The sequence below is a fragment of the Acomys russatus genome, chromosome 19, assembly GCF_903995435.1.
Source record: "Acomys russatus chromosome 19, mAcoRus1.1, whole genome shotgun sequence".
NCBI classification, from domain to species: Eukaryota; Metazoa; Chordata; class Mammalia; order Rodentia; family Muridae; genus Acomys; species Acomys russatus.
Window position 1 is genome coordinate 12,688,750 of NC_067155.1, and position 24,521 is coordinate 12,713,270.

General features: G+C 42.3%; 1 protein-coding gene across 1 annotated transcript in view; it reads left to right on the forward strand.

The window, feature by feature from the left end:
- The first annotated feature begins 420 nt into the window (after nt 1-420).
- Nucleotides 421-24,521, forward strand: part of LOC127203656 (carcinoembryonic antigen-related cell adhesion molecule 3-like) — a 30,101-nt gene continuing 6,000 nt past the window's right edge. Inside the window, exons 1-4 of the mRNA XM_051162480.1 lie at nt 421-496; nt 1,559-1,918; nt 20,794-21,153; nt 24,157-24,516. Of these exons, the coding sequence (XP_051018437.1) occupies nt 433-496; nt 1,559-1,918; nt 20,794-21,153; nt 24,157-24,516 (1,144 nt within the window). The 5' untranslated portion in view covers nt 421-432. The remainder of the gene's footprint in view (nt 497-1,558; nt 1,919-20,793; nt 21,154-24,156; nt 24,517-24,521) is intronic.

Here is a 24,521-nt window from a genome sequence, read left to right on the forward strand (position 1 = left end):
CACATTCCCAGAGCAATGGGGACCCAGGGTAGACTGTGTGCTCTGCTTTGTCTCTGTGTCACAGTGACACACACATGATAGAGCTTCCCTCTTTGATGCTGAAAGACCCAAGGCCAGGACAGCAGATGTCATCCCTGGGATAAGCTGTTGTTCTCTGAGGTCACAGGGATGCTTATCAGCCTTGTTGCTCAATGAATTGCTTGGGGGAGAAAGGTAAAGAGAAAAGTTGAGAGGGATCCACGGCAGCACTGAGAGTGGAAGGGACAGAGCAGCTTCTAGAACAAAGTCCTCACCACTCACACTCTATGGGATTCTGTGAAGTGCTCCTGCCTGAGAAGACATTCAGCTCAGAGGGAGGAAGGACAGCAGAGCCTGGGAGTCTTGCTGTATCTGAAGCTCTTCTCCTCAGAGGACATCACAGTGAGAAGTCAGATGGCCGTGTCCTCTGTGCTTTCCTTCAAAGTGTGTAACCCCTGGCAGGGGCTGCTGCTCACAGGTAAGTGTCCCCAATCCCTGACTGTATGTGGGCGGAGGGGAACTCCAAGTCAGGCTTGAGTCTTCTAAAGAGGACAGGAGCCATTGATCAAACTCAGAATTTCTTCTTGATCTTATAGGACAAAAAGTACGGAGAGGGAATTGATTAAGCTTCCTGAAGTTCTTGGGGACAGGTAGTGATAGGAGATAAGAGAACCAATGTTCTCTACTCCAACCAAACCACATTGGCTGCTCTGTTCTTCAGACTGATGTTCCCACCATGACCAGGTGACTCTTTTAACAGAAACTAAAGAGGAGTGTCCAGCAAAATGGCTCAGTGTGTGGAGGCCATGACAACCTGAATTCATCTTCAGCTCCCATACATTAGTTAAGAGAACAGACTCATGCAGGATCTTCTCTGTTCTTTACACTCTTGCTGAAGCATGCACTGTCATGTGCACACACTGAAATATGAGCCTTCACAAACCCACCCATATAATACATAATACAACAATATTTAAGTTCCCATTGAGTATAATTATTTGTTGTTAGCTACAAACAAACCCTTCCTTCCTTCCTTCTCTCCTTCCTTCCTTCTCTCCTTCCTTCCTTCTTTCCTTCCTTCCCTCCTTCCTTCCTTCCTTCCTTCCTTCCTTCCTTCCTTCCTTCCTTCCTCCATTCATGTCCAAGTCTTTACTAGGAAGTTAACTGTCTTTACGTGGCCGACTAAACCCTGTCCTCACACAGCCCTGGTCATAGTGGACCAGAAATTATAGTATCTGCAAGATGATGCCAGAGGTTTCCTGGTACCACAAAGGGAAAAGAAAAGTCAGAAAGTGAAGACATTCTAGACAAAGAAGTCAGTGAAATATCCTCACACCAAATATAGGGACCCTGAAGGGCAAGCCAGGCACACACTTGAGCAGAGAATTTCTAAGAGAGGTAAGTACACAGTGAGAGACTCTGAGGGAATGGTGGTGATATTGCTGACTTCCATTAAGGTGGGTAGATACACCCCTAACCACACACTTGAGTGATGATCACACCCACTCAACATTGATTGTTGTTTTCTCTTTCCTTTCAGCCTCTCTTTTAATGTGCTGGCACCTGTCTACCACTACCTACGTCACCATTAAATTAGTGCCACGCTACGTGTTTGAAGGAGAAAACGTCCTTCTCCTTGTTAAAAATCTGCCAGACAATCTTATTGCCTTTATCTGGTTCAAAGGGATGACAGAAATGAGCCATGCATTTGCACTGTATTTCGTGACTGCTAAAGGAAATGTGACAGGGTTTGCATACAGTGGCAGAGAAACAATCTACAGTAATGGATCTCTGCAGATCCACAATGTCACCCAGAAGGACATAGGATTCTACATTCTACAAACCTATAATGAACAAGCAGAAATTGTATCAACATCATCCATATACCTCATCGTTTATTGTAAGTGACTTTCCCTGGCTGCTGTATGGGGTTTATTCCACCAGACACACACATTTCCAAGGGATCATGTTCACTTCCCCCCTTTATGTATTTCCTTTAGGAAAGATGGGGTATCCTTAGGGAATTACCTAGACAGATGTCTAAGACATTTCAGAAAGGCCCAGGGAGCACCTGAGCAGACCCAACACATAGCTGAGAAAGTGGTAGCATTGTCTTGAAGCTCTGCCTGGGATAGTATGGCTCAGAGACCTCTTTCAGGGACTCAGGTCACCTCCTCCAAGACACCCTGGGTGTGAGAGGCTCCTGATACATCTGTTCCTGGGCCTGTGTTCCTTGTCAGAACCATGACTCGTGATTGTGGTGAAAATGGGTCAGGGGGGGCCAGAGGACTAGGGGCGTCCTCTCCCCTAGTCATCACTCAGATGGTTCTTTTGGATGCCTCACAGGCATTTTTGCCACATGCTTGCTGAGAGAAAACTCCATGTTTCCAGAGCATTGAGAACACAGGTTAGACTGGGTCCACAGCTAGTTTTCAGTGTCACACAGGGAATGCTGAGGTTCCCTAATTGTTGCTGACAGATCAACTTTAGGACAGAGCAGAGAGCTGTCCCAGGTTGAATGGCTGTTCCCTCAGGGCTTATTTTTTTTTATTTTTATTAATTTATTCTCGTTACATCTGGTGCTCATCATTTGTAGGTCACTATATGAACTCTAGGACTGAAGAAAGGTAGAACAGAGAGGGACATCAAGAAGCATGAAGAGTAATGCATGGTCTGAGACTTCATTCATTCATTCATTCATTTATTTTCCATAGGTGTTGAAATTTGTTATGAGAGGTGATTTTTTCATTTTCATTAATTTGCTTATTAATCTCTTTATAGCCAGAATCCTGTCCCCTCCAAGTCCCACCCTCATGCCACATTCATTGCTCCCTTTCTTATTTATTTATTTATTTATTGTGATTTTACTTATTTATTTATTTATTTATTTATTTATTTTTGGGATTTCATGTGGCTTTTTAAAAATTTTAATTTTTAATTTATTCATATTATATCTCAATTGTTAGCCTATCCCTTGTATCCTCCCATTCCTCCCTCCCTCCTGCTTCCACCCTACTTTCTTCCCCTATGTCTGTGACTGAGGGGGACCTCCTCCCCCTGTATATGCTCATAAGGTATCGAGTCTCTTCTTGGTGACCTGTTATCCTTCTTCTGAGTGCAACCAGGCCTCCCCATCAAGATGACATCCACAAATTTTGGGAACTTCTTGTTTTTAATAGCTGAGTAGTATTCCATAGTGTAAATGCACCACAGTTTCTTTAGCCATTCTTTTTTTTATTTATTTATTTTTATTTATTTTTTTATTAATTTATTCTTGTTACATCTCAATGTTTATCCCATCCCTTGTATCCTCCCATTCCTCCCTCCCCCCATTTTCCCATTATTCCCCTCCCCTATGACTGTTCCTGAGGGGGATTACCTCCCCCTATATATTCTCATAGGGTATCAAGTCTCTTCTTGGCTATCTGCTGTCCTTCCTCTGAGTGCCACCAGGTCTCCCCCTCCAGGGGACATGGTCAAATGTGAGGCACCATAGTACGTGAGAAAGTGATATCACACTCTCCACTCAACTGTGGAGAATATTCTGACCATTGGCTAGTTCTGGGAAGGGGTTTAAAGTTTACCTCCTGTATTGTCCTTGGCTGGTGCCTTGGTTTAAGTGGGACCCCTGGGCCCAAATCTGCCTATCATATTGTTCTACTTGTAGATTTCTAGGACCCTCTGTATCCTTTTATTTTGCTATTCTCCCATGCGTCTCTCATTTAGAGTCCCAATAGGATGCCTTCCCCTCTGTCCCAGTTTCCTGGTAAGTGAAGGCTTTCGTGGGACATGCCCCTTGGGCTAGTATGCAGATATAAGTGAGTATATGCCATTTGATTCTTTCTCCTTCTGGCTTAACTCACTCATTATGATCATTTCTAGCTCAATTCATTTATCCACAAATTTCGGGAATTCCTTGTTTTTAATAGCTGAGTAGTATTCCATAGTGTATATGTACCACAGTTTCTTTATCCACTCTTCTACTGAGGGACACTTAGGCTGTTTCCATGTTCTGGCTATTATGAATAAGGCTGCTATGAACATGGTTGAGCAAATTTTCTTGTTGTGTGCTGGAGCATCTTCTGGGTATATTCCAAGATGTGGAATAGCTGGGTCTTGAGGAAGCCCCATTCGCATTTTTCTGAGATAGCACCAGATAGATTTCCAAAGTGGCTGTACTAGTTTGCATTCCCACCAGCAATGAAGGAGTGTTCCTCTCTCCCCACATCCTCGCCAGCATGTGGTGTCGCTTGAGTTTTTGATCTTAGCCATTCTGATGGGTGTAAGATGGAATCTCAGAGTTGTTTTGATTTGCATTTCCCTGATGACTAAGGAGGTTGAGCATTTCTTTAAGTGTTTCTCAGCCATTTGATACTCCTCTGTTGAGAATTCTCTGTTTAGTTCCAAGCCCCATTTCTCAGTTGGGTTATTCGGTTTGGTGGTGTTTAATTTCTTGAGTTCTTTATATATTTTGGATATTAGACCTTTGTCAGATGTAGGGTTGGTGAAGATTTTTTCCCAGTCTGTAGGCTGTCGCTTTGTTCTCTTGACGGTGTCTCCTGCCTTACAGAAGCTTCTCAGCCTGATGAGGTCCCATTTATTAATGGTTGACATTAAGGCCTGGGCCGTTGGTGTTCTGTTCAGGAAGTTGTCTCCTGTGCAATATGTTCCAGGCTCTTTCCCACTTTTTCCTCAAAGTGGCTAAGTGTCTCTGGTTCTATGTTGAGGTATTTAATCCACTTGGATTTGAGTTTTTTGCAAGGTGACAAATATGGGTCCAGTTTCATTTTTTTACACATAGACCTCCAGTTAGACCAGCACCATTTGTTGAAGATGGTATCCTTTTTCCATTGAATGGATTTGGCTTCTTTGTCAAAAATCAAGTGACCATATGTGTGTGCATTCATATCTGGGTCTTCGATTCGATTCCACTGATCAACCAGCCTGTTGCTGTGCCAGTACCATGCTGTTTTAATTACTATTGCTTCATAGTACAGTTTGAGATCAGGTATGGAGATTCCTCCGGAGCAACTTTTATTGTACAAGATTGTTTTAGCTATTCTGGGTTTTTTGTTTTTCCATATGAAGTTCAGAATTGAACTTTCAATGTCTTTAAAAAATTGTGTAGGTATTTTGATAGGGATTGCATTGAATCTGTAGATTGCTTTTGGTAGGATGGCCATTTTTACTATGTTAATTCTCCCGATCCATGAGCAAGGAAGATCATGCCATCTTCTCAGGTCATCTTCAATCTCTTTCTTCAGAGTTTTGAAATTTTTTTCATACAAGTCATTCACTTGCTTAGTTAGGGTAACTCCTAGATATTTTATATTGCTTGTGGCTAATGTGAAGGGTGTGGTTTTCCTAATTTCTTCCTCTGCAAGCTTGTCATTTGTGTATAGGAAGGCTACAGACTTTTTTGAGTTAATTTTGTATCCAGCCAATTTGCTGAAGGTGTTTATCAGCTTTAGGAGTTCTCTGGTGGAATTTTGAGGGTCACTTATGTACATTATCATATCATCTGCAAATAGGGATAACTTGACTTCCTCCTTTCCCATTTGGATACCCTTGATCTCCTTTTGTTGTCTTATTGCTCTGGCTAGAACTTCGAGTACTATATTGAAGAGATATGGAGAGAGTGGGCAGCCTCGCCTTGTTCCCGATTTTAGAGGAATTTCCTTGAGTATCTCACCATTTACTTTGATTTTGGCTATTGGCTTGCTGTATATAGCCTTTATTATGTTGAGGAAAGTGCCTTGTATCCCCGATCTCTCTAAAACTTTAAACATGAATGGGTGTTGAATTTTATCAAATGCTTTCTCTGCATCCAAGGAGATGATCATGTGGTTTTTTATTTTCAGTTTGTTTATATGGTGGATTACATTGATGGATTTCCATATATTAAACCATCCCTGCATGCCTGGAATGAAGCCTACTTGGTCATGATGAATGATATCTTTGATGTGTTCCTGTATTCATTTTGCAAGTATTTTATTTAGTATTTTTGCATCTATGTTCATAAGAGAAATTGGTCTGAATTTCTCTTTCTTTGTTGAGTCTTTGTGAGGTTTAGGTATCAATGAGACTATGGCCTCATAGAATGAATTTGGTAATTTTCCATCCATTTCTATCGTTTGGAGTAGCTTGAAGAGTATCGGTATTAGCTCGCCCTTGAAGGCCTGGTAGAATTCTGCACTGAAACCATCTGGCCCTGGGCTTTTTTTGGTTGGGAGACCATCGATGATTGCTTCTATTTCTGTAGGGGAAATGGGACTATTTAGCTTGTTTATCTGTTCTTCATTCAACTTTGGCAAGTGAAATTGATCAAGAAAATCGTCCATTTCCCTTAGATTTTCAAATTTTGTGGCATATATGCCTTCAAAGTAGGATCTTATGATTCTTTGAATTTCTTCAGTGTCTGTTGTTATGTCTCCCTTTTCATTTCTGATTTTGTTGATTTCAATACTGTCTCTCTGCCTTTTAGTTAGTTTGGCTAATGGTCTGTCTATCTTGTTGATTTTCTCAAAGAACCAGCTTTTGGTTTTGTTGATTCTTTGGACTGTTTTCTTAGTTTCTAATTTGTTAATTTCAGCCCTGAGTTTGATTATTTCCAAGCATCTACTCCTCTTGGGTGTTTCTGCTTCTTTTTTTTCTAGGGCTTCCAGTTGTGTTGTTAAGAGGCTTATGTGCGATGTTTCCAATTTCTTTTTAAAGGCACTTAGTGCTATGAATTTTCCTCTTAGCACTGCTTTCAATGTATCCCACAAATTTGGGTATGTTGTTTCTTCATTTTCATTGAATTTCAGAAACTCCTTGATTTCTTTCTTTATTTCTTCCCTGACCCAGGTGCCATTTAGCAGAGAGTTGTTTAGTTTCCACGTACGTGTAGGCTTTTTGTTATTTCTGTTGTTGTTGAATTGCAGCCTAAGAGCATGGTGATCTGATAGGATACAAGGTATTATTTCAATCCTCTTGTATCTATTGAGGCTTGCTTTGTGACCTACGATGTGATCAATTTTGGAGAAGGTTCCATGGGGTGCAGAGAAGAAGGTGTATTCTTTCTTGTTTGGGTGAAAGGTTCTATAGATATCTGTTAGATCCATTTGACCCATGGCATTGGTTAATGATGTTATTTCTTGGCTTAGTTTCTGTTTCAATGACTTATCCTTCAGTGAGAGTGGGGTGATGAAGTCTCCCACTATTATTGTGTGGGGATCGATGTGTGGTTTAAGCTTTTTTAGGAGATCTTTTACAAATGTGGTGCCCTTGTATTGGGAGCATAGATGTTCAGAATTGTGATGTCATCTTGGTTACTTTATTTTGAATGAGTATGAAGTGTCCTTCCTCATCCCTTTGATTAATTTTGGTTGAAAGTCTATTTTGTTCGATACTAAAATGGGTATGCCTGCTTGCTTCTTGTGACCATTTGCTTGGAATATTTTTTCCAACCTTTACCCTGAGGTAATGCCTTTCATTATGGGTGAGATGTGTTTCTTGGTTGCAGAAGAATGTTGGATCTTGTTTATGTACCCATTTAGTTAGTCTGTGTCTTTTTATTGGAGAATTGAGGCCATTGATGTTGAGAGATATTAATGACCAGTGACTGTTAAGAGTCTTAATTTTGATGTTGTTTCCAGTCGAGCGTTGTGTAGTGTGTTTTTGCCATGGATAGTTATCTATTTCCTGGGTAGTTTTGGTTGTAGCTTGACCCTTTGGGATGGAGTTTTCCTTCTAGTACCTTCTTAAAGCTGGATTTGTGGATAGGTACTGTTTGAATTTGTTTTTGTCATGGAATATTTTGTGTTTCTTCCATCAATGGTTATTGATAATTTTGCTGGGTAAAGTAGTCTGGCCTGGCATCTGTGGTCTCTTAGGGTTTGCAGGATCTCTGTCCAGGCCCTTCTGCTTTTATGGTCTCTGCTGAGAAGTCGGGTGTAATTATGATAGGTGTACCATTAAATGTTATTTGGCCCTTTTCCCTTGCAGCTTTTAATATTTTTTCTTTGTTCTGCATGTTTTGTGTTTTGATTATTATGTGGCAGGCAGTTTTTCTTTTCTGGTCAATTCTATTTGGTGTTCTGTAGGCCTCTTGTATGTTTATAGGCATCTCTTTCTTTAGATTGGGGAAATTTTCTTCTATGATTTTGTTGAGAATAGTTTCTGGGCCCTGGAGTCTGATGTCTTCTCTTTCTTCAATGCCTATTATCCTCAGATTTCTTCTTTTCATGGTGTCCTTAATTTCTTGGATATTTTGTGTCCGGAGTTTTCCAGATTTGGCATTTTCTTTAATGGTTGATTCAAGATCTGTGATTGTATCTTCTAGCCCTGAGATTCGTTCTTCCATGTCTTGGATTCTGTTAGAAAAGCTCACCTCTGTGTTTCTCGCCTTCTTCTCTGAGGTCTCACGTTCTTGTTTTTCTTCTGTCTGTGTGTTTATCATTGAATCCATTTTCATTTTCAGATCTTGAACTGATTTTTTGATTTCTTTCATCTGATTTTTTGTATGTTCCTGAGTTTCTTCCATTGCCTCTTTATAGGTCTTCAGAGCTTGAACCGTTTTATTTATTTCTTTCATCTGGTTGTTTGCATTTTCCTGCAATTTTTCCAGTTCCACTCTATGTGCTTCTTTAATGTCTCTCATCCGTTTATCTGCGTCTTCCTGCATTTGATTACGAATTCTATTTGTTTCCTCCATTATCATCCTCATTACTAAGGATTTGAGGTCATTTTCTTGTATTTCCGTTGTATTTGAGTTCTCTGGGTTGTTTTCTTTGGGATAGCTGGAAACTGGAGATGCCATTTTGTTTTGAGGTTTTTTGCGTATGCTTTTTCGTTGTCCTTTACACATCTTGCTGTCTTTGTTTTTATTGGGTAGCTTCCTTAGTTGGATGCAGGGTGTCTGACGATAGATTCACTTGTTTTCTCACAATTTCCCTAGGCTGCGAGCTCAAAGCTTCACTGGTGTGGATGTTAGGAGGTCAGCCCTGTTGTTCTGGTCTCTCACAGCCAGTGATTTTCAGCCCCCCTGTGCTGTGGATCCTGCAATTGTTCTGGGTCTCTGAATGAGCGTTGGGTCAGGCCAAGGTATCCACAGCCTTCTGTGTTCCCTGCCAAGTCCAACCAGGAACACTGCGCCCGAACCACGGGCTGAACTCAGCTAGATTCTCAGGGCCTGAACCGTCTGCCAAGCTCAGCTAGGGATTCTGGGCCCAAAATGCACACAGGGTTCAGCCAGAATTTTTGGGCTGGGACTATGCACCAAGCTCCGCTAGGGCCTTTTGGCCCAAAGTGCGTGCTGTGGTCAGTTATTGACTCAGGGTCCGAACTGACCACCAATCTCAGCCAGGAATTCTGGATTCAAATTACACACTGTGTCCAACCAGAGTCTTAGAGCTGGTGGAACCGAGCGCTCTGTCCAGCCTGCGCCACAGCAGGAGAGCTCTGGCTGCTCTGAGTTAGCGCCAGTGTTGGAACCAAGTGCTCTGCCCAGACTGTGTCACCGCAGGGGAGCTGCCGCTGAGCTGAGGTGGTGCCTAGGATGGAACTGAGCATGCCACCAAGCCTGCGCCACAGCAGGAGAACTGCAGCTGCTCTGAGTTAGCGCCAGTCATGGAACCAAGTGCTCCACCCAGACTGTGTCACTGCAGGGGAGCTGCCGCTGAGCTGAGGTGGCGCCTAGGGTGTAACTGAGTGCTCAGCCAAGCCTGCGCCACAGCAGGAGAACTGCGGCTGCTCTGAGTTAGCGCTGCCTATTGTGGAGCTGCATGCTCAACTAAGCCTGGGCCACAGCAGGGGAGCTGTGGCCGAAGCTGAGTTAGTGCCTCGGGCAGAATTGCTTGCTGGGCTGTGCCAGTACCCGGGACTCTGGGGCCGAACTGTCTGCCGAGTCTAGTGTGGGTCCGAAGGCTCCACGGACCCAAATCCTGCCCCGAGTCCCCTCTCCCGCAGCAACTCCCACCAGCCACCACACCAATCGCCTCCACCGGAAGGCTATGAGCTGCAAACCTCAGCCACCGCTGCTGGTGCCACTGGTGCTGCTGCCTCTGCCACTGCCGCTCCGATCAGAGAAAATTCACGCTTCTCCCATGTGCAGGGGCAGGCAAGTCCTCCTCACCCTGGTCCCTCTGAACCGTGGAGCACTCCCGCTGCCGTGATGTTCGGCCCTCTTTGTTCCTGGCTCAGAAATCTGTGCAAATCCCTGAATTGTTCACTGGAGCCTCCAAACGCGGTCCACACTGCTCGCCACCATCTTGGATCTCTCTCTTTATCCGTTCTTCTACTGAGGGTCACTGAGGCTGTTTCCATGTTCTGGCTATTATGAATAAAGCAGCTATGAACATGGTTGAGCATATGTCCCTGTTGTGTGGTACAGTATTTTCTGGGTATATTCCAAGGAGTGGAATAGCTGGGTCTTGAGGAAACCCTATTCCCATTTTTCTGAGAAAGCGCTAAATAGATTTCCAAAGTGTTTGTACTTGTTTGCATTCCCACCAACAATGAAGGAGAGTTCCTCTCTCTCTCCACATCCTCACCAGCTTGTGGTGTCACTTGAGTTTTTGATCTTAGCCATTCTGATGGCTGTCAGATCGAATCTCAGTGTCGTTTTGATTTGCATTTCTCTGATGACTAATGAGGATGACTTTAAGTGTTTCTCTACCATTTGATATTCCTCTGTTGAGAATTCTCTGTTTAGTTCTGAGCCTCCTTTCTTAACTGGGTTATTTGGTTTGGTGGTGTTTAATTTCTTGAGTGTCTTCTGCCTTACAGAAGCTTCTCAGCCTCATATGAAGTAGAGAATTGATGTTTCAATATCTTCAAAATATTTTGTAGGTATTTTGATAGGGATTGCATTTAATCTGTAATTTGCTTGGTTAGAGTTACTCCTAGATATTTTATATTTCTTGCGGCTATCGTGAAGGGTGTAGTTTTCCTAATTTCTTCTTCTGCCTGTGTGTCGTTTGTATATAGGAAAGCTACTGACTTTTTTGAGTTAATTTTGTATCCATCCAATTTGCTGAAGGTGTTTATCAGCTGTAGGAGTTCTCTGGTGGAATTTTGGGGGGTCACTTATATACACTATCATATCATCTGCAAATAGAGATAATTTGACTTCATCCTTTTCCATTTGGATCCCCTTGATCTCCTTTTGATGTCTTATTGCTCTGGCTAGAACTTCAAGAACTATATTGAAGAGATATGGAGAAAGTGGGCAGCCTTGTCTGGTCTCCGATTTTAGAGGGATTTCCTTGAGTATCTCTCCATTTAACTTAATTATGGCCATTGGCTTGCTGTATATTGCCTTTATTATGTTTAGATAAGTGCCTTGTATTCTTGATCTTTCCAGAACTTTATACATGAATGAGTGTTGGATTTTGTCAAATGCCTTTTATGCATCTAAGGAGATGATCATGTGGTTTTTCTCTTTTAGTTTGTTTATATTGTGGATTACATTGATGGATTTCCTTAGTTAAACCATCTCTGCATGCCAGGAATGACGCCTACCTGGTCATGGTGAATGATGTCTATGATAAGTTGTTGTATTCATTTTGCAAGTATTTTATTGAGTATTTTTGCATCAATGCTCATAAGAGAAATTGGTCTGGAATTCTCTTTTTTTGTTGGGACTTTGTGGGGTTTAGGTATCAATGTGACTATGGCCTCATAGAAGGAACTTGGTAATGTTCCATCCATTTCTATTTTTTGGAATAGCTTGAATAGTACTGGTATTAGCTCCTCTTTGAAGGACTGGTAGAATTCTGTGCTGAAGCCATCTGGCCCTGGGCTTTTTGTTGTTGTTAGACTATCAATGCTTGCTTCTATTTCTATAGGTGAAATAGGGCTATTTAATTTGTTTATCTGGTCTTGATTCAATTTTGGCAAATGGAATCGGTCTAGAAAATTGTCCATTTCCCCTAGATTTTCAAATTTTGTGGCATAAATGCCTTTAAAGTGGGTTCTTACGATTCTTTGTCTTTCTTCAGTGTCTGTTGTTATGTCTCCCTTTTCATTTCTGATTTTGTTGATTTGGATAGCGTTTCTCTGTCTTTTAGTTAGTTTGGCTAACGGTTTGTGTATCTTGTTAATTTTCTCAAAGAGCCAGCTCTTGGTTTTCTTGATGCTTTGCATTGTTCTCTTTGTTTCTAATTTATTTATTTCAGCCCTGAATTTGATTATTTCTAGATGTCTACTCCTCTTGGGTGTTTCTGCTTCTTTTTTTCTAATGCTTCCAGATGTGTTGTTAAGTTGTTTATATGGGGTGCTTCCATTTTCTTTTTAAAGGCACTTAGTGGTATGAATTTTCCTCTTAGCACTGCTCTCAATGTGTCCCACAAATTTGGGTATGTTATTCCATCATTTTCATTGAATTACAGGAAGTCTTTTATTTCTTCCTTTATTTCTTCCATGACCCATGTGTCATTAAGGAGAAAGTTGTTTAGTTTCCATTTGTGAGTAGGCTTTTTGTTATTTCTGTTGTTGTTGAAGTCCAGCCTTAGACCATGGTGATCCGATAAGATACAAGGTATTATTTCAATTTTCTTGTATCTGTTGAAGCTTGCTTCATGACCTACTACCTGATCAATTTTAAAGAACATTCCATGGGGTGCTGAGCAGAAGTTATAATCCTTTGTGTTTGGGTGAAAAGTTCTGTAGATATCTGTTAGATCCATTTGATTCATGACATTGGTTAATGAACTTGTTTCCCAGCTTAGTTTTTGATTCAAAGTCCTATCCTTAAGTGAAAGTGGGGTTTTGACGTCTCCCACTATTAATGTGTTGGTATCGATGAGAGTTTCAAGCTTCGTTAATAGCTCTTTTATAAATGTGGGTGCCCACTGATTCAAAAAAAGGTCTCAGATCCTCTTAAGTTTGAGTTATACAAGATTGAAAACCACCATGTGGCTTTCAGAAAACTCACATTTTCTTAAAGAGCCACAAGGGCTATTAACGACTAGGCTATCTCTCCAGTCCTATAGACATATTTCCAAAAGGAATTTAATAGACATTTGTATTTCAGTTCAGTGACAGATTTTAATAAAAAAGAAAGAGGAAAAAAAATAAATGTGGGTGCCCTTGTATTAGGAGCATAGATGTTCAAAATCGTGATGTGTTCTTGGCTGACTTTACCTTTGATGAGTACAAAGTGTCCTTCCTCACCCCTTTTGATTAATCTTGGTTGAAAGTCTATTTTATTAGATATTAGAATGGCTTTCCCAGCTTGCTTCTTGTGACCATTTGCTTGAAATATTTTCCCCAACCTTTTACTTTGAGGCAATGTCTGTCCTTGTGGTTGATATGTGTTTCTTGAATGCAGAAGAATGTTGGGTCATGTTTATGCATCCACTTGTTTAGTCTGTCTTTTTATTGAAAAATTGAGACCATTGATGTTGAGAGATATTAATGACCAGTGATTGCTAAGTCCCTTCATTTTTGCTGTTTGTTACAGTTGAGAGTTTGTGAGGTTGTGATTTTGCGATGGTGTAGTTATCTATTTCCTACATAGTTTTGGTTGTTGTTTGACCCTTTGGGGTGAAGTTTTCCTTCTAGTAACTTCCATAAAGCTGGATTTGTGGCTAGGTACTGTTTGAATTTTTTTTTTTGTCATGGAATATCTTGTTTTCTCCATCTATGGTTATTGATAGTTTCCCTGGATATAGTAATCTTGCCTGGCATCTGTGTTCTCTTACAGTTTTCAAGACCTCTCTCCAGGCCCTTCTGGCTATCATGGTTTCTGCTGAGAAGTCTGGAGTAATTCTGATAGGTTTGCCATCATATGTTACTCGGCCTTTTTCTCTTGCCACTTTTAATATTTTTCCTTGTTCTGTATATTTTGTGTTTTTATTATTATGTGGCAGGAAGGCTTTCTTTTCTGGTCTATCCTATTTGGTGTTTTGTAGGCCTCTTGTATGCTCATATGCATCTCCTTCTTCACATTGTGGAAATTTTCTTCTATGATTCTGTTGAAGATATTTTCTGGGCTATGGAGTCAGTTGTCTTTTCTTTCCTCAATACCTATTATTCTCAAGTTTTGTCTTTTTATGGTGTCCTTGATTGTGTGTCAGGACGTTGTGTGTGTCAGGAAATTTTCATATTTAGCATTTTCTTTGATGGTTGTTTAGAGTTCTATGATTGTATCTTCAAGTCTCAATATTCGTTCCTCTGTTTCTTGCATTCTGTTAGATAAGGCCACCTCTGAGATACTTGCTTTCTTTTCTGATGCCTTTCTATCATGTTTTTCTTCTGTGTGTTTCTTTATCACAGCTTCCATTTTTATCTTCAGGTCTTGAACTGTTTCAATGATTTCCTTCATCTGGTTATTTGTATTTTTCTGAAATTCTTCAAGTGCCTCTTTATATGACTCTTTTAAATCTTCAGTCCTTTTGTTTGCCTCCTCCTGCAGTTGTTTACAGATTTTATTTGTTTCTTCCATTATCATCTTTCTTACTAAGGACTTGAGGTCATTTTCTTGTATATCAATTGTTTTGGATTCTCCAAGTTGTTTTCATTGGGATTGCTGGGATCTGGATATCCCAAAATGTTTTGGTTTTTGTTAGCGTTCTTTTGCTATCCTCTTGTCTTTTTGGTGACCTGATGTTGGGAGATAGTTTTTAGTGACCTTCCCTGGTTGAAAGTGGATAGTTGATGACTGATTATAGGTAGGGTGCCCTTGCCTATGGGGATCAGGGAGTATTTCCCTGGAACAGGCAGGTGATTCGGTTTCCACTCCTGGAGATTTTTCTCTACACATTAGGCTCCAGACTGAGTCAGCCAAAGTAGATTTCTGTTTGGATCCTTTCACCTTACTGCTGTAATTCAGATCAGCAGTTTGGGAATCTAGAACAAGGTCAGCACACAAGCACTCTGGTTGGGTAGGTTGGTCCCAGCTGCCTATCCTTCCTGTCAGTTTGTAGCCAAGATGCCAGGTGATCAGATCTTCTGGGCTGTAGCTGTCTTTTAGCTCTACCTCTATACCCTGTAGAAGTGTCCAGTCTCTCCCAGGAACATGGGAGATCTTGCCAGCCTGTGGGAGCTGACCCAGCTCGGTTCTGTCTGTTGAAGAGTGCAGAATCAGTGCCAGGTGGGCCAAAGACAATACGGTTTCAGGCTGCTGGTGGGATCCAATGTGCCAGTACTTTCTGCACCACTCACAGATCCCTCTACATCATCAATTAGACACTACAATCATGACCCATGTCTCCCGATAGCGTGGGAGATCCTGCTGGGCCTGTGGGAGCAGTCGAAGCTGGTTTCTCACTGCCCCTGTTTGCAGGCTCAGTTCGTTGTGTCTGGCTTTAGATTGGGCCCAGGGCGGCCCGCGAACTACACGCCCACTCTAGTTGTTTTTGGTGGGCCCCACTGCCTGTGCTTCCACTTGGCCTGGACGGGCGACCTCCGCAGTTTGGCATGGTGTGGTTGGAGGGATCCAAGGGCAGTTTCATCCTAATTCCTGAGACTCCCCAGGCCAGGGGATCCAGAGAACCAGCTCCCCATCCAGCGAGTTTGTGCTATCTATGCCAGCTGCAGCTCCCATGTGGATTCTGTTCCAGAGTTTGGGGAGTCTGCTTAGCACCACTGGGCTATTGCTTGTCTTGGGCTTTGGCCCAGCGGTGTTTTGGTGTTCTCAAGATCCAGCTGTCTGTGGTTCCAGTCACGTCCCTGGTCTCCTCTGAGTAGATCAGATACGGTGCATACTGGTCGTCACCATCTTAGAATCTATTTATTTATTTATTATGTATACAGTGTTATGTCTGCATGTACAACTGTATACCAGAGGAGGGCACTTGATCTTATTATAGATGGTTGTGAGGCACCATGAGGTTGCTAGGAATTGAACTCAGCACCTTTCGAAGAGCAACCAGTGCTCTTAACCTCTGAACAATCTCTCCATCCCCTCTTTCCTTTTTATCAGAAAAGGACAGGACATCAAGGAGGAATAACCAACTCAGGCACTTCAAATGGAAGCCATATTAAGCACATACTCTCCCACTTTCACCTCACAAGGCAGCACAGTTAGGGGAATGTGATCCAAAGGCAAGCCACAGAGCCAGAGACTGCCTCCACACCCATTGTTAGGGAAGCCATATGTTGTCCACACTGCACATCAGCCATATATGTGTAAGGGGACCAGGTACAGCCCATGCATGCTCTGTGGTTGGTGGTTCAGTGTCTGTGGGCCCCCATGGGCCCAGAGTGGTTGACTCTGTAGGTCTTCTTGTGGTGTCCTTGACCCATCTAGCTCACTCTATTCTTCTTTCCACTCTTCCACAAAATTCCCTGAGCTCTGCCTATTGTTTGTCTGTGGATTTCTGCATATGTTTTCATCTCAGAAGACACTTTTTCTAGGCTTCTGTCTGCAAGCATAAGAGGGTGTCATTAATAGTGTCAGGGGTTAGCTCTCTCCCATGTTTAAAGTTTTGGAGCGCTAGGGGATACAAGGCACATACCTAAACATAATAAAGGCTATATACAACAAGCTGATAGCCAGTATCAAATTATATGGAGAGATACTCAAGGAAATTCCTCTAAAATTGGGGACCAGACAAGGCTGTCCACTATTTCCATATCTCTTCAATATATTTCTTGAAGTTCTAGCCAGAGCAATAAGACAACACAATTATATCAAGGGGATCCAAATGGGAAAGGAGGAAGTTAAACTATCCTTATTTGCAGAAGATATGATAGTGTATATAAGTTAACCCCAAAATTCCACCAGCGAACTCCTACAGCTGATAAACACCTTCAGAAAATTGGCTGGATACAAAATTAAATAAAAAACTCAGTAGCCTTCCTTTATATAAATGACAATCATGCAGAGGAAGAAATTAGAAAAACCACACCCTTCACGTTAGCCACAAGCAATATAAAGTAACTAGGAATTACTCTAACCAAACAAGTGAAGGTCTTGCTTCAAAAAAACTTCAAATTCCTGAAGAAAGAGACTGAAGATGACATGAGAAGATGGAAGGATCTCCCTTGTTCATGGATCAGGAGAATTAACATAGTAAATATGGCCATTTTACCAAAAGCAATTTACAGATTCAATGCAATCCCTATCAAAATACCTACACACTTCTTTAAAGACAGTGAAAGGGCAATCCTCAACTTCATATGGAAAAACAAAAAACCCAGAATAGCTAAAACAATCCTGTATAATACAAGATCCTACAGAGGAATCTCCATACCTGATCTCAAGCTGTAGTATAGTGCAACAGTAATTAAAACTGAATGGTACTGGCATAGCAATAGGCTGGTTGATCAATGGAATTGAATTGAAGACCCAGAAATGAATTCTCACATATATGGTCACTTGATTTTTGACAAAGAAGCTAAATCCATTCAATGGAAAAACAATAGCACCTTCAACAAATGGTGCTGGGCTAGCTGGATGTCTACATGTAGAAAAATGCAATTAGACCCTTATTTGCCACCATGCACAAAACTCAAGTCCAAGTGGATTAAAGACCTCAACATAAAACCAGAGACATTAAATCAGTTAGAGAAAAAAGTGGGGAAGACCCTAGAACACATTGGCACAGGAGATGACTTCCTGAACAGAACACCAACAGCCCAGGCCTTAAGGTCAACAATTAATAAATGGGACCTCATGAGGCTGAGATGCTTCTGTAAGGCAGAAAACACTGTCAACAGAACAAAGCAACAGCCTACAGACTGGGAAAAGATCTTCACCAACCCTACATCTGACATAAGTCTAATATCGAAAATTTATAAAGAACTCAAGAAATTAAACACCACCAAACCAAATAACCCAGTTAAGAAATGGGGCTCAGAACTAAACAGAGAATTCTCAACAGAGAAATATTGAATGGCTGAGAAACACTTTAAAAATGCTCAATCTCCTTAGTCTTCAGGGAAATGCAAATCAAAACAACTCTGAGATTCCATCTTACAGCCACCAGAGTGGCTAAGATAAAAAACTTAAGTGACACCACATGCTGGGGGGGGGATGTGGAGAAAAAGGAACACTTCTTAATTGCTGGTGGGAATGCAAACTGTACAACCACTTTGGAAATCTATCTGGCATTTTATCAGAAAACTTGGAATAAGGCTTCCTCAAGACCCAGCTATTTCACTTTTTGGAATATACCTAGAAATTGCTCCACCACACAATAAGAACATATGCCCAACCATGTTCATAGCAGCCTTATTCATAATAGCCAGAATCTGGAAGCAGCCTAAATGTCCCTCAGTAGAAGAATGTATGAAGAAATTGTGGTTCATTTACACTATGGAATATTACTCAACAATAAAAAACAAGAAATTCAGAAATTGTGGGCAAATGAATGAAATTAGAAATGATCATACTGAGTGAGTTAACCCAGAAACAAAAAGACTCACATGGTATATACTCATGTACAATTGGACAGTAGCCCAAAACACATGCCCCATGAATGTCTTCACTGACCAAGACATTGGGACAGATGTGAGGACATCCTACTGGGACTCTTGGTAAGAGAAATATAGGAGATGGGGAAATAGAAGGATCCAGAGGATCTTAGAAACCTACAAGAAGGACATAATGACAGGTGGATCAGGGCCCAGGGGTGTCTGCTGAGACTATTGCTCTAACCAAGGACAATACAAGTTGTAAACACCAAACCCCTATTCTTATCCAGCCAATGGACAGGACATCCTCCGCAGTTATGTGAAGAGCAGGAACTAACTCTGACATGAGCTCTGGTGCCCCATATTTGACGACCTCCCCTTGGTGGGGAGCCTTGGTGGCACTCAAAGAAAGAATAGGCAGACCACCAAGATGAGACTTGTTAGCCTGGGACCATGAAGTGGGGGAGTCGATACCCCTCGAACATGGACCTAAGGAAGGATAATAGGGTTGGGGTGGGAGGGTAGGCAGAATGGAAGGATAAGAGTGATGGGAGACCTGCTGTCCTTCCTGTGAGTGCCACCAGGTCTCCCCCTCCAGGAGACATGGTCAAATGTGAGGCACCAGAGTACGTGAGAAAGTCATATCCCACTCTCCACTCAACTGTGGAGAATGTTCTGACCATTGGCTAGATCTGGGTAGGGGTTTAAAGTTTACTGCCTGTATTGTCCTTGGCTGGTGCCTTAGTTTGAGCGGGACCCCTGGGCCCAAATCTGCTTATCATAATGCTCTACTTGCAGGTTTATAGGACCCTCTGGATCCTTCTACTTTGCTATTCTCCCATGCTTCTCTCATCTAGAGTCTCAATAGGATGTCCTCCCCTCTGTCCCAGTTTCCTGGTAAGTGAAGGCTTTCGTGGGACATGCCCCTTGGGCTAGTAAGCAGATATAAGTGAGTATGGTTACCAAGAAGAGACTTGATACCCTAGGAGCATATACAGGGGGAGGTAATCCCCCTCAGGAACAGTCATAGGGGAGGGGAATAAAGGGAAAATGGGAGGGAGGGAAGAATGGGAGGATACAAAGGATGGGATAACCATTGAGATGTAACAAGAATAAATTAATTAAAAAATAAATGAAAAAAAAGAGATGGGAGAACAATTTAGTTGTAATCTCAATAAATTAATTTTTAAAATGTAATTATGTAAAAAAATTTAGACCTTGAATTGTCTTTGACCAATGTATCAATTTCTTCTAACATACCGTTTATGCCTAATATTCTCTCTTCCATCTCTTGTATTCTGTTGGTGATGCTTGTTTCTGTGGTTCTTGTTCTCTTTCCTAGTTGCCATTTCTAGGATTGCCTCAGTTTGTGTTTTCTTTATTACTTCTATTTTCATTTTCATGTTTTGGGCAAATTTAATCATTTTCTTCTCCTATTTCCTTCTATTTTTCCTGTATTTATTTCAGGGATTTATTTATTTGTTTTACCCATTTGACTATATTTTCATGAATTTCTTGGAGGGATGTATTAATTTCCTGTTTAAAGGCCTCCATTATCTTCATCTGATTAGATTTAAGGAATTTTTCATGCTGTTTTGCTGTGTTAGGATATCCATGGCTTGGCTTAGTAGGATAGCTGAGTTGTGATAGTAACATATTGCTCTCGATCTTTTTGAGTATGTTATTACACTGGTCTTTAGCAATCTGGCTTTCTCTAGTATTGGCAGGCCTGGTGAAACCTGATGACAGTAGGCCTCTGGGATTGCAAATTACAAGTAGATCTGGGAGACTGTGATGGCTGCCAGCCTCTGGGAGTCCCTGATGGTTACTGCCTTGGTAGTAGCTAATGACTGCCACCTCTGGAATTGAAGGCACAGCTGTGACCTGGCAAAATGTCATGGCAATAATTGAAAGTTCTACAAGAAATTATGGTTTTCTTCCTTTTCATCTCCTTAATGCCCAGCAGAATGCCCGAATTTTTCAGGGCAACATTAAAAAATTATACAGAACCCAGTTCTCACAATAACCTAGTTCTAGTGGGCTTGAAGTAAAGGAAGCTAAAAGGTTAAGACAGGCGTTGACAGGAACAACAAAAGGAACAAACAACAGAAAATTTTAGAGAACAAAGTTCCAGATCTTGTGGGGAGGGAAGTAGTGGAACAGTCACCCAATATCAATCTACATGGAGTGTGAGGAGGGAAATGAGGGCACTGATCTAGAAATATACTGATACCCAAGTGAGAGCTCCATGTTCATGAAATACCAAGTGCAGGGACAGTGAGTTTATGGAGGTAATTTGCTGACCTCCAGAAAGTAGGGCAGGGAGACGATCACCCACACAACTTGGCTGAGGAATGAACACATCTCAGGACACAGGACTCTATCTTAACTGAACACAAAAGTTCTAAGATGGACCTCTCTGTCTCCTTCTAGCTTCCCTTTTGACATGTGGACACCCTCCCACCTCTGCTCAGCCCAGTATTGAATTAGTGCCTCCCTATGTTGCTAAAGGAGGAAGTGTTCTTCTACGTGTTTACAACCTCCCAGAGAAGCTTCGAGCCCTTTTCTGGTACAAAGGGGTAGTCATGTTGAGTAACAAGGAGGTTTATCGATACATAATAGCCAAGAATTCAAGTGTGGAGGGACCTGCACACAGCGGTAGAGAGACTGTGTACAGCAATGGATCCTTGCTGATCCACAATGTTACCCGGAAGGACACTGGATTCTATACCCTACGAACTCTGAGCACATATACGAAAGATGAAGTGGTGATTGTCCAACTCCTGGTGGATGGTAAGTGATTGTTTGTGATCAGTCAGTTCTGGGTGGGGCTGAGACACACAACACTGTCACTTCTGGCATGTGATCTCTCTTCCTCAGTACTGTTTCCCTATGTTGGAGTGTGAGCACTTAGTGGTGAATACACATGGTGCAGAAAGGGGAGATAGATTAGACTCTTTTTCTGATTCCACTTTCCTAGATGACAGAGAGAGAGAGAGAGAGAGAGAGAGAGAGAGAGAGAGAGAGAGAGAGAGAGAGAGAGAGAGAGAGAGAAAGTACGATGGAAAGGGGTTCTTAGTCAAGGAGAATTGGACTCAGTCTAATTTCTAGAGGTTTTCACCAGGAACATGGTATGAGAAAGATCCTGTAGGCAACAGGCAGGTTTTGTAACCTCACAGAGATTGAGCACCAGGAAGTCCCGGCTCCAGACCTCTGTTCTAGCTTGGACTACAAGTGATCCTGAAAAGTATTTTGCCTGGGCTGGTGTCTTACTGTTGCAGCTGACAAGGATCAATGATTTTTGGCCATCAATATTTCATGGGAGACCAACCAGTGCATTGATTTGAGAGCCTCAGTTAAGCAAGGTCACCTGGGCACTTCTTGAGAGTCAGTGTGAACAGCAGAGCTGACCAGGTCACCAAGCCATAAGAAAATGTTCACATCAGCTTATGAGACATCATAGGAAGTTCGGGGTACCCTAGGGAAAGAACAGAGGACATAGATCCTGCTGGCAAGTGCTTGTACTCTTAGGTCCAGCCAAGGAAATTCTCTAGTAGACAAACAGTAACAGGCTCTGCTGGTCTTGACAGCTCCCAGACATATACATCAGTTATCCTATTGATCAACAGGGGGCAGTATTAGCTCACATTCAAACACTGAGAAGCTAGTTTCCTGGAGAAGATGAAACAAATGGTTTCCATTTCTTTCCCAACTGACCTGGGTGTGCCTCCCACAAGGTCAGTTGACCTACTTGCTGTTTCCTGTAGCTGAGAACAGTACTAGGGGACCCTGTTCAACATTCTCCCCTCTAGCATCTTGAGTTGGGCAGAGTGATGACAGGGGAATTGCCAATCAAAGGACAGAGGCACCCCTCAAAAGTCAGGGTGGATATGAGCAGACCTGATCAATATCTCAGCCAACATAGGAAGCTGGAATTCAGGTTCCTCACTGAAGTCCCACACAGCAGAGTGAGCCCACACCTCTCCAGGGCTCAGATGAACTTCTACAGCGCATGCAGAACATGGATCTTCTGATACAACTAACTGCTCCTGAATGTTCTGGATCAGACCCTGAATGGTAACACTAATGATAATAGATGAGTGTCCTACCCCTGGTGTCACCCAGATGGTCCCTTTAAAGCCCATACAGACGTCTCTGTCACCTTATGGCTATGCATAAATTCTACATTCACACACTGAGGACATGGGGATCTCTAGGTAGTCAATGGATTTTCTGTGTCACCAAGGATGCATAGGGTCCAAAGGGTCCCCTACTTTGGTTGTGACAGAGTCAAGGCCAGGATGAAGCAGAGGTCAGCCCTTGGATGAGCTGTTGTGCTTTGGCTCACAGTGGTGCTTATCATCCTGTTGCTCACTGTGTAGTCTGGAGACTGAGACATAAAGAGAGTGAGCGTGGGAAAAGCACCCTGCCCACAGCCATGTGACTCTGGGAATGGCTTTTGCCTCAGTGCAGACTTATCTCAGAAGGAGGCAGCATCACTGAGATGCTGAAGCAGAAGCTCCTCTATATTTTGCAAAGAAGACACATGCACAAGAGACCGTGGAGCCCCCACTGCTCATCCACCCAAGGCACACTATGGGCAAGGGCTGATACCCTAAGTGAAGAGAGAATTCCCTGACAGTGTGTGGCAGTGTGGAGCTCAGGCCCTGGCTGGAGTCTCCTGGGAGGACAAGCATCTGAAAGAGTTCAAGGTGTCTGCTTGCCCCTGAGTGTAGTTGACACAGAGGTGGACAGAGGTTCAGCAGCAGGATGTTGTCAATGAACAGGAAATGGTAAGGGATGTGCACAAAAGCCAGATTGTTCTCTACTCAAAGTCAATCTCATTGGCCACTATATTCTGGAGAGTGCTGTTCCCAACTATGATGGAGCAACTCAGAAAAAATAATTGGCTGGGACAGGACAGTGAGGTGTCCCAATATGTGAAGGCAACTTCTGCCAGGCCAGAGGACATGAGGTAAATCCTCAGCTACCACACTGTAGAAGGAGAGAACCCCCTGACTTCTTAACGTTGTCCTTTGCCATACATGTAGATATTGTGGCTTGCACCCACCCATATACACGTCTATGCAGAAAGGCATATGGTTCACACCTGCATGTACTCACATTCAAATGTAGTAGATATAAATGTAAAATAATTAAACCAAAGTGAGGTACTCACTCATCCCAAAGCTGTGTCTTTTCATAAGTAAAACCCTCAACAAGCTCCACCCTAGGACCATCAGTTTCTCATTAATTTTATTCATTTGCTTATTAGTTCCTCTCAGGTATCTTAGTTTTTCTATACACCAATTTTTTTTCCAGAAACAATTTAAGACAGATTCTGATCCTTACAAGACCCTATCCAGTAGACTGGAAGAGAAGCCAGTGGATGAACATAGAAGATGAAGTCATGTGAGCACTTCATTAACAACAACAACAACAACAACAACAACAGCTGCAGCAGCAGCAAAAACAACAAGAACAATAAGATTCAGAGACAGTAGACACAAGGTCTATGGGGAAGGAAGTCAGGGAGGCATCACCCAACCATCAATTTACACTAAGTGTGAACAGGGATCAAAGTGCAGTGAGCCAGGGCCATGTTGACAGTTGAGGAGATAGTGCCATACAAGTTAAATGACAAGTGCAGGTATTGTGCTGACTTCCACTGCAAAGGACAAGATGCTTGCCCACATACTTCTGCAGAGCAATGGATACCTCTGCTCAAGAGACAGGTTCCCATCTTAGGCAAATGAAAAGGTCCCAATATTGATGGGTGTTTCTCTTCCTTTCTAGCCTCCCTTTTGCCCTGTGGACACTCTCCCACCTCTACTAAGTTCAGCATTGAATCAGTGCCACCCCGTGTTGCTGAAGGGGGAAGTGTTCTTCTACTTGTTCACAATCTCCCAAGCAATCTTCGAATGCTTTTCTGGTACAAAGGGGTGGTTGTGTTCAAGAACCAAGTGATTTCTCGGTATGTAATAGCCATGAATTCAAGTTTTGAGGGACATGCACACAGCGGTAGAGAGACATTGTACAGCAATGGATCCCTGCTGATCCACAATGTCACTTGGAATGACACTGGAATCTACACCCTGCGCACCGTGAGCACAGATCTGAAAGCTCAAGTGATGCATGTGCAACTCCATGTGGATGGTAAG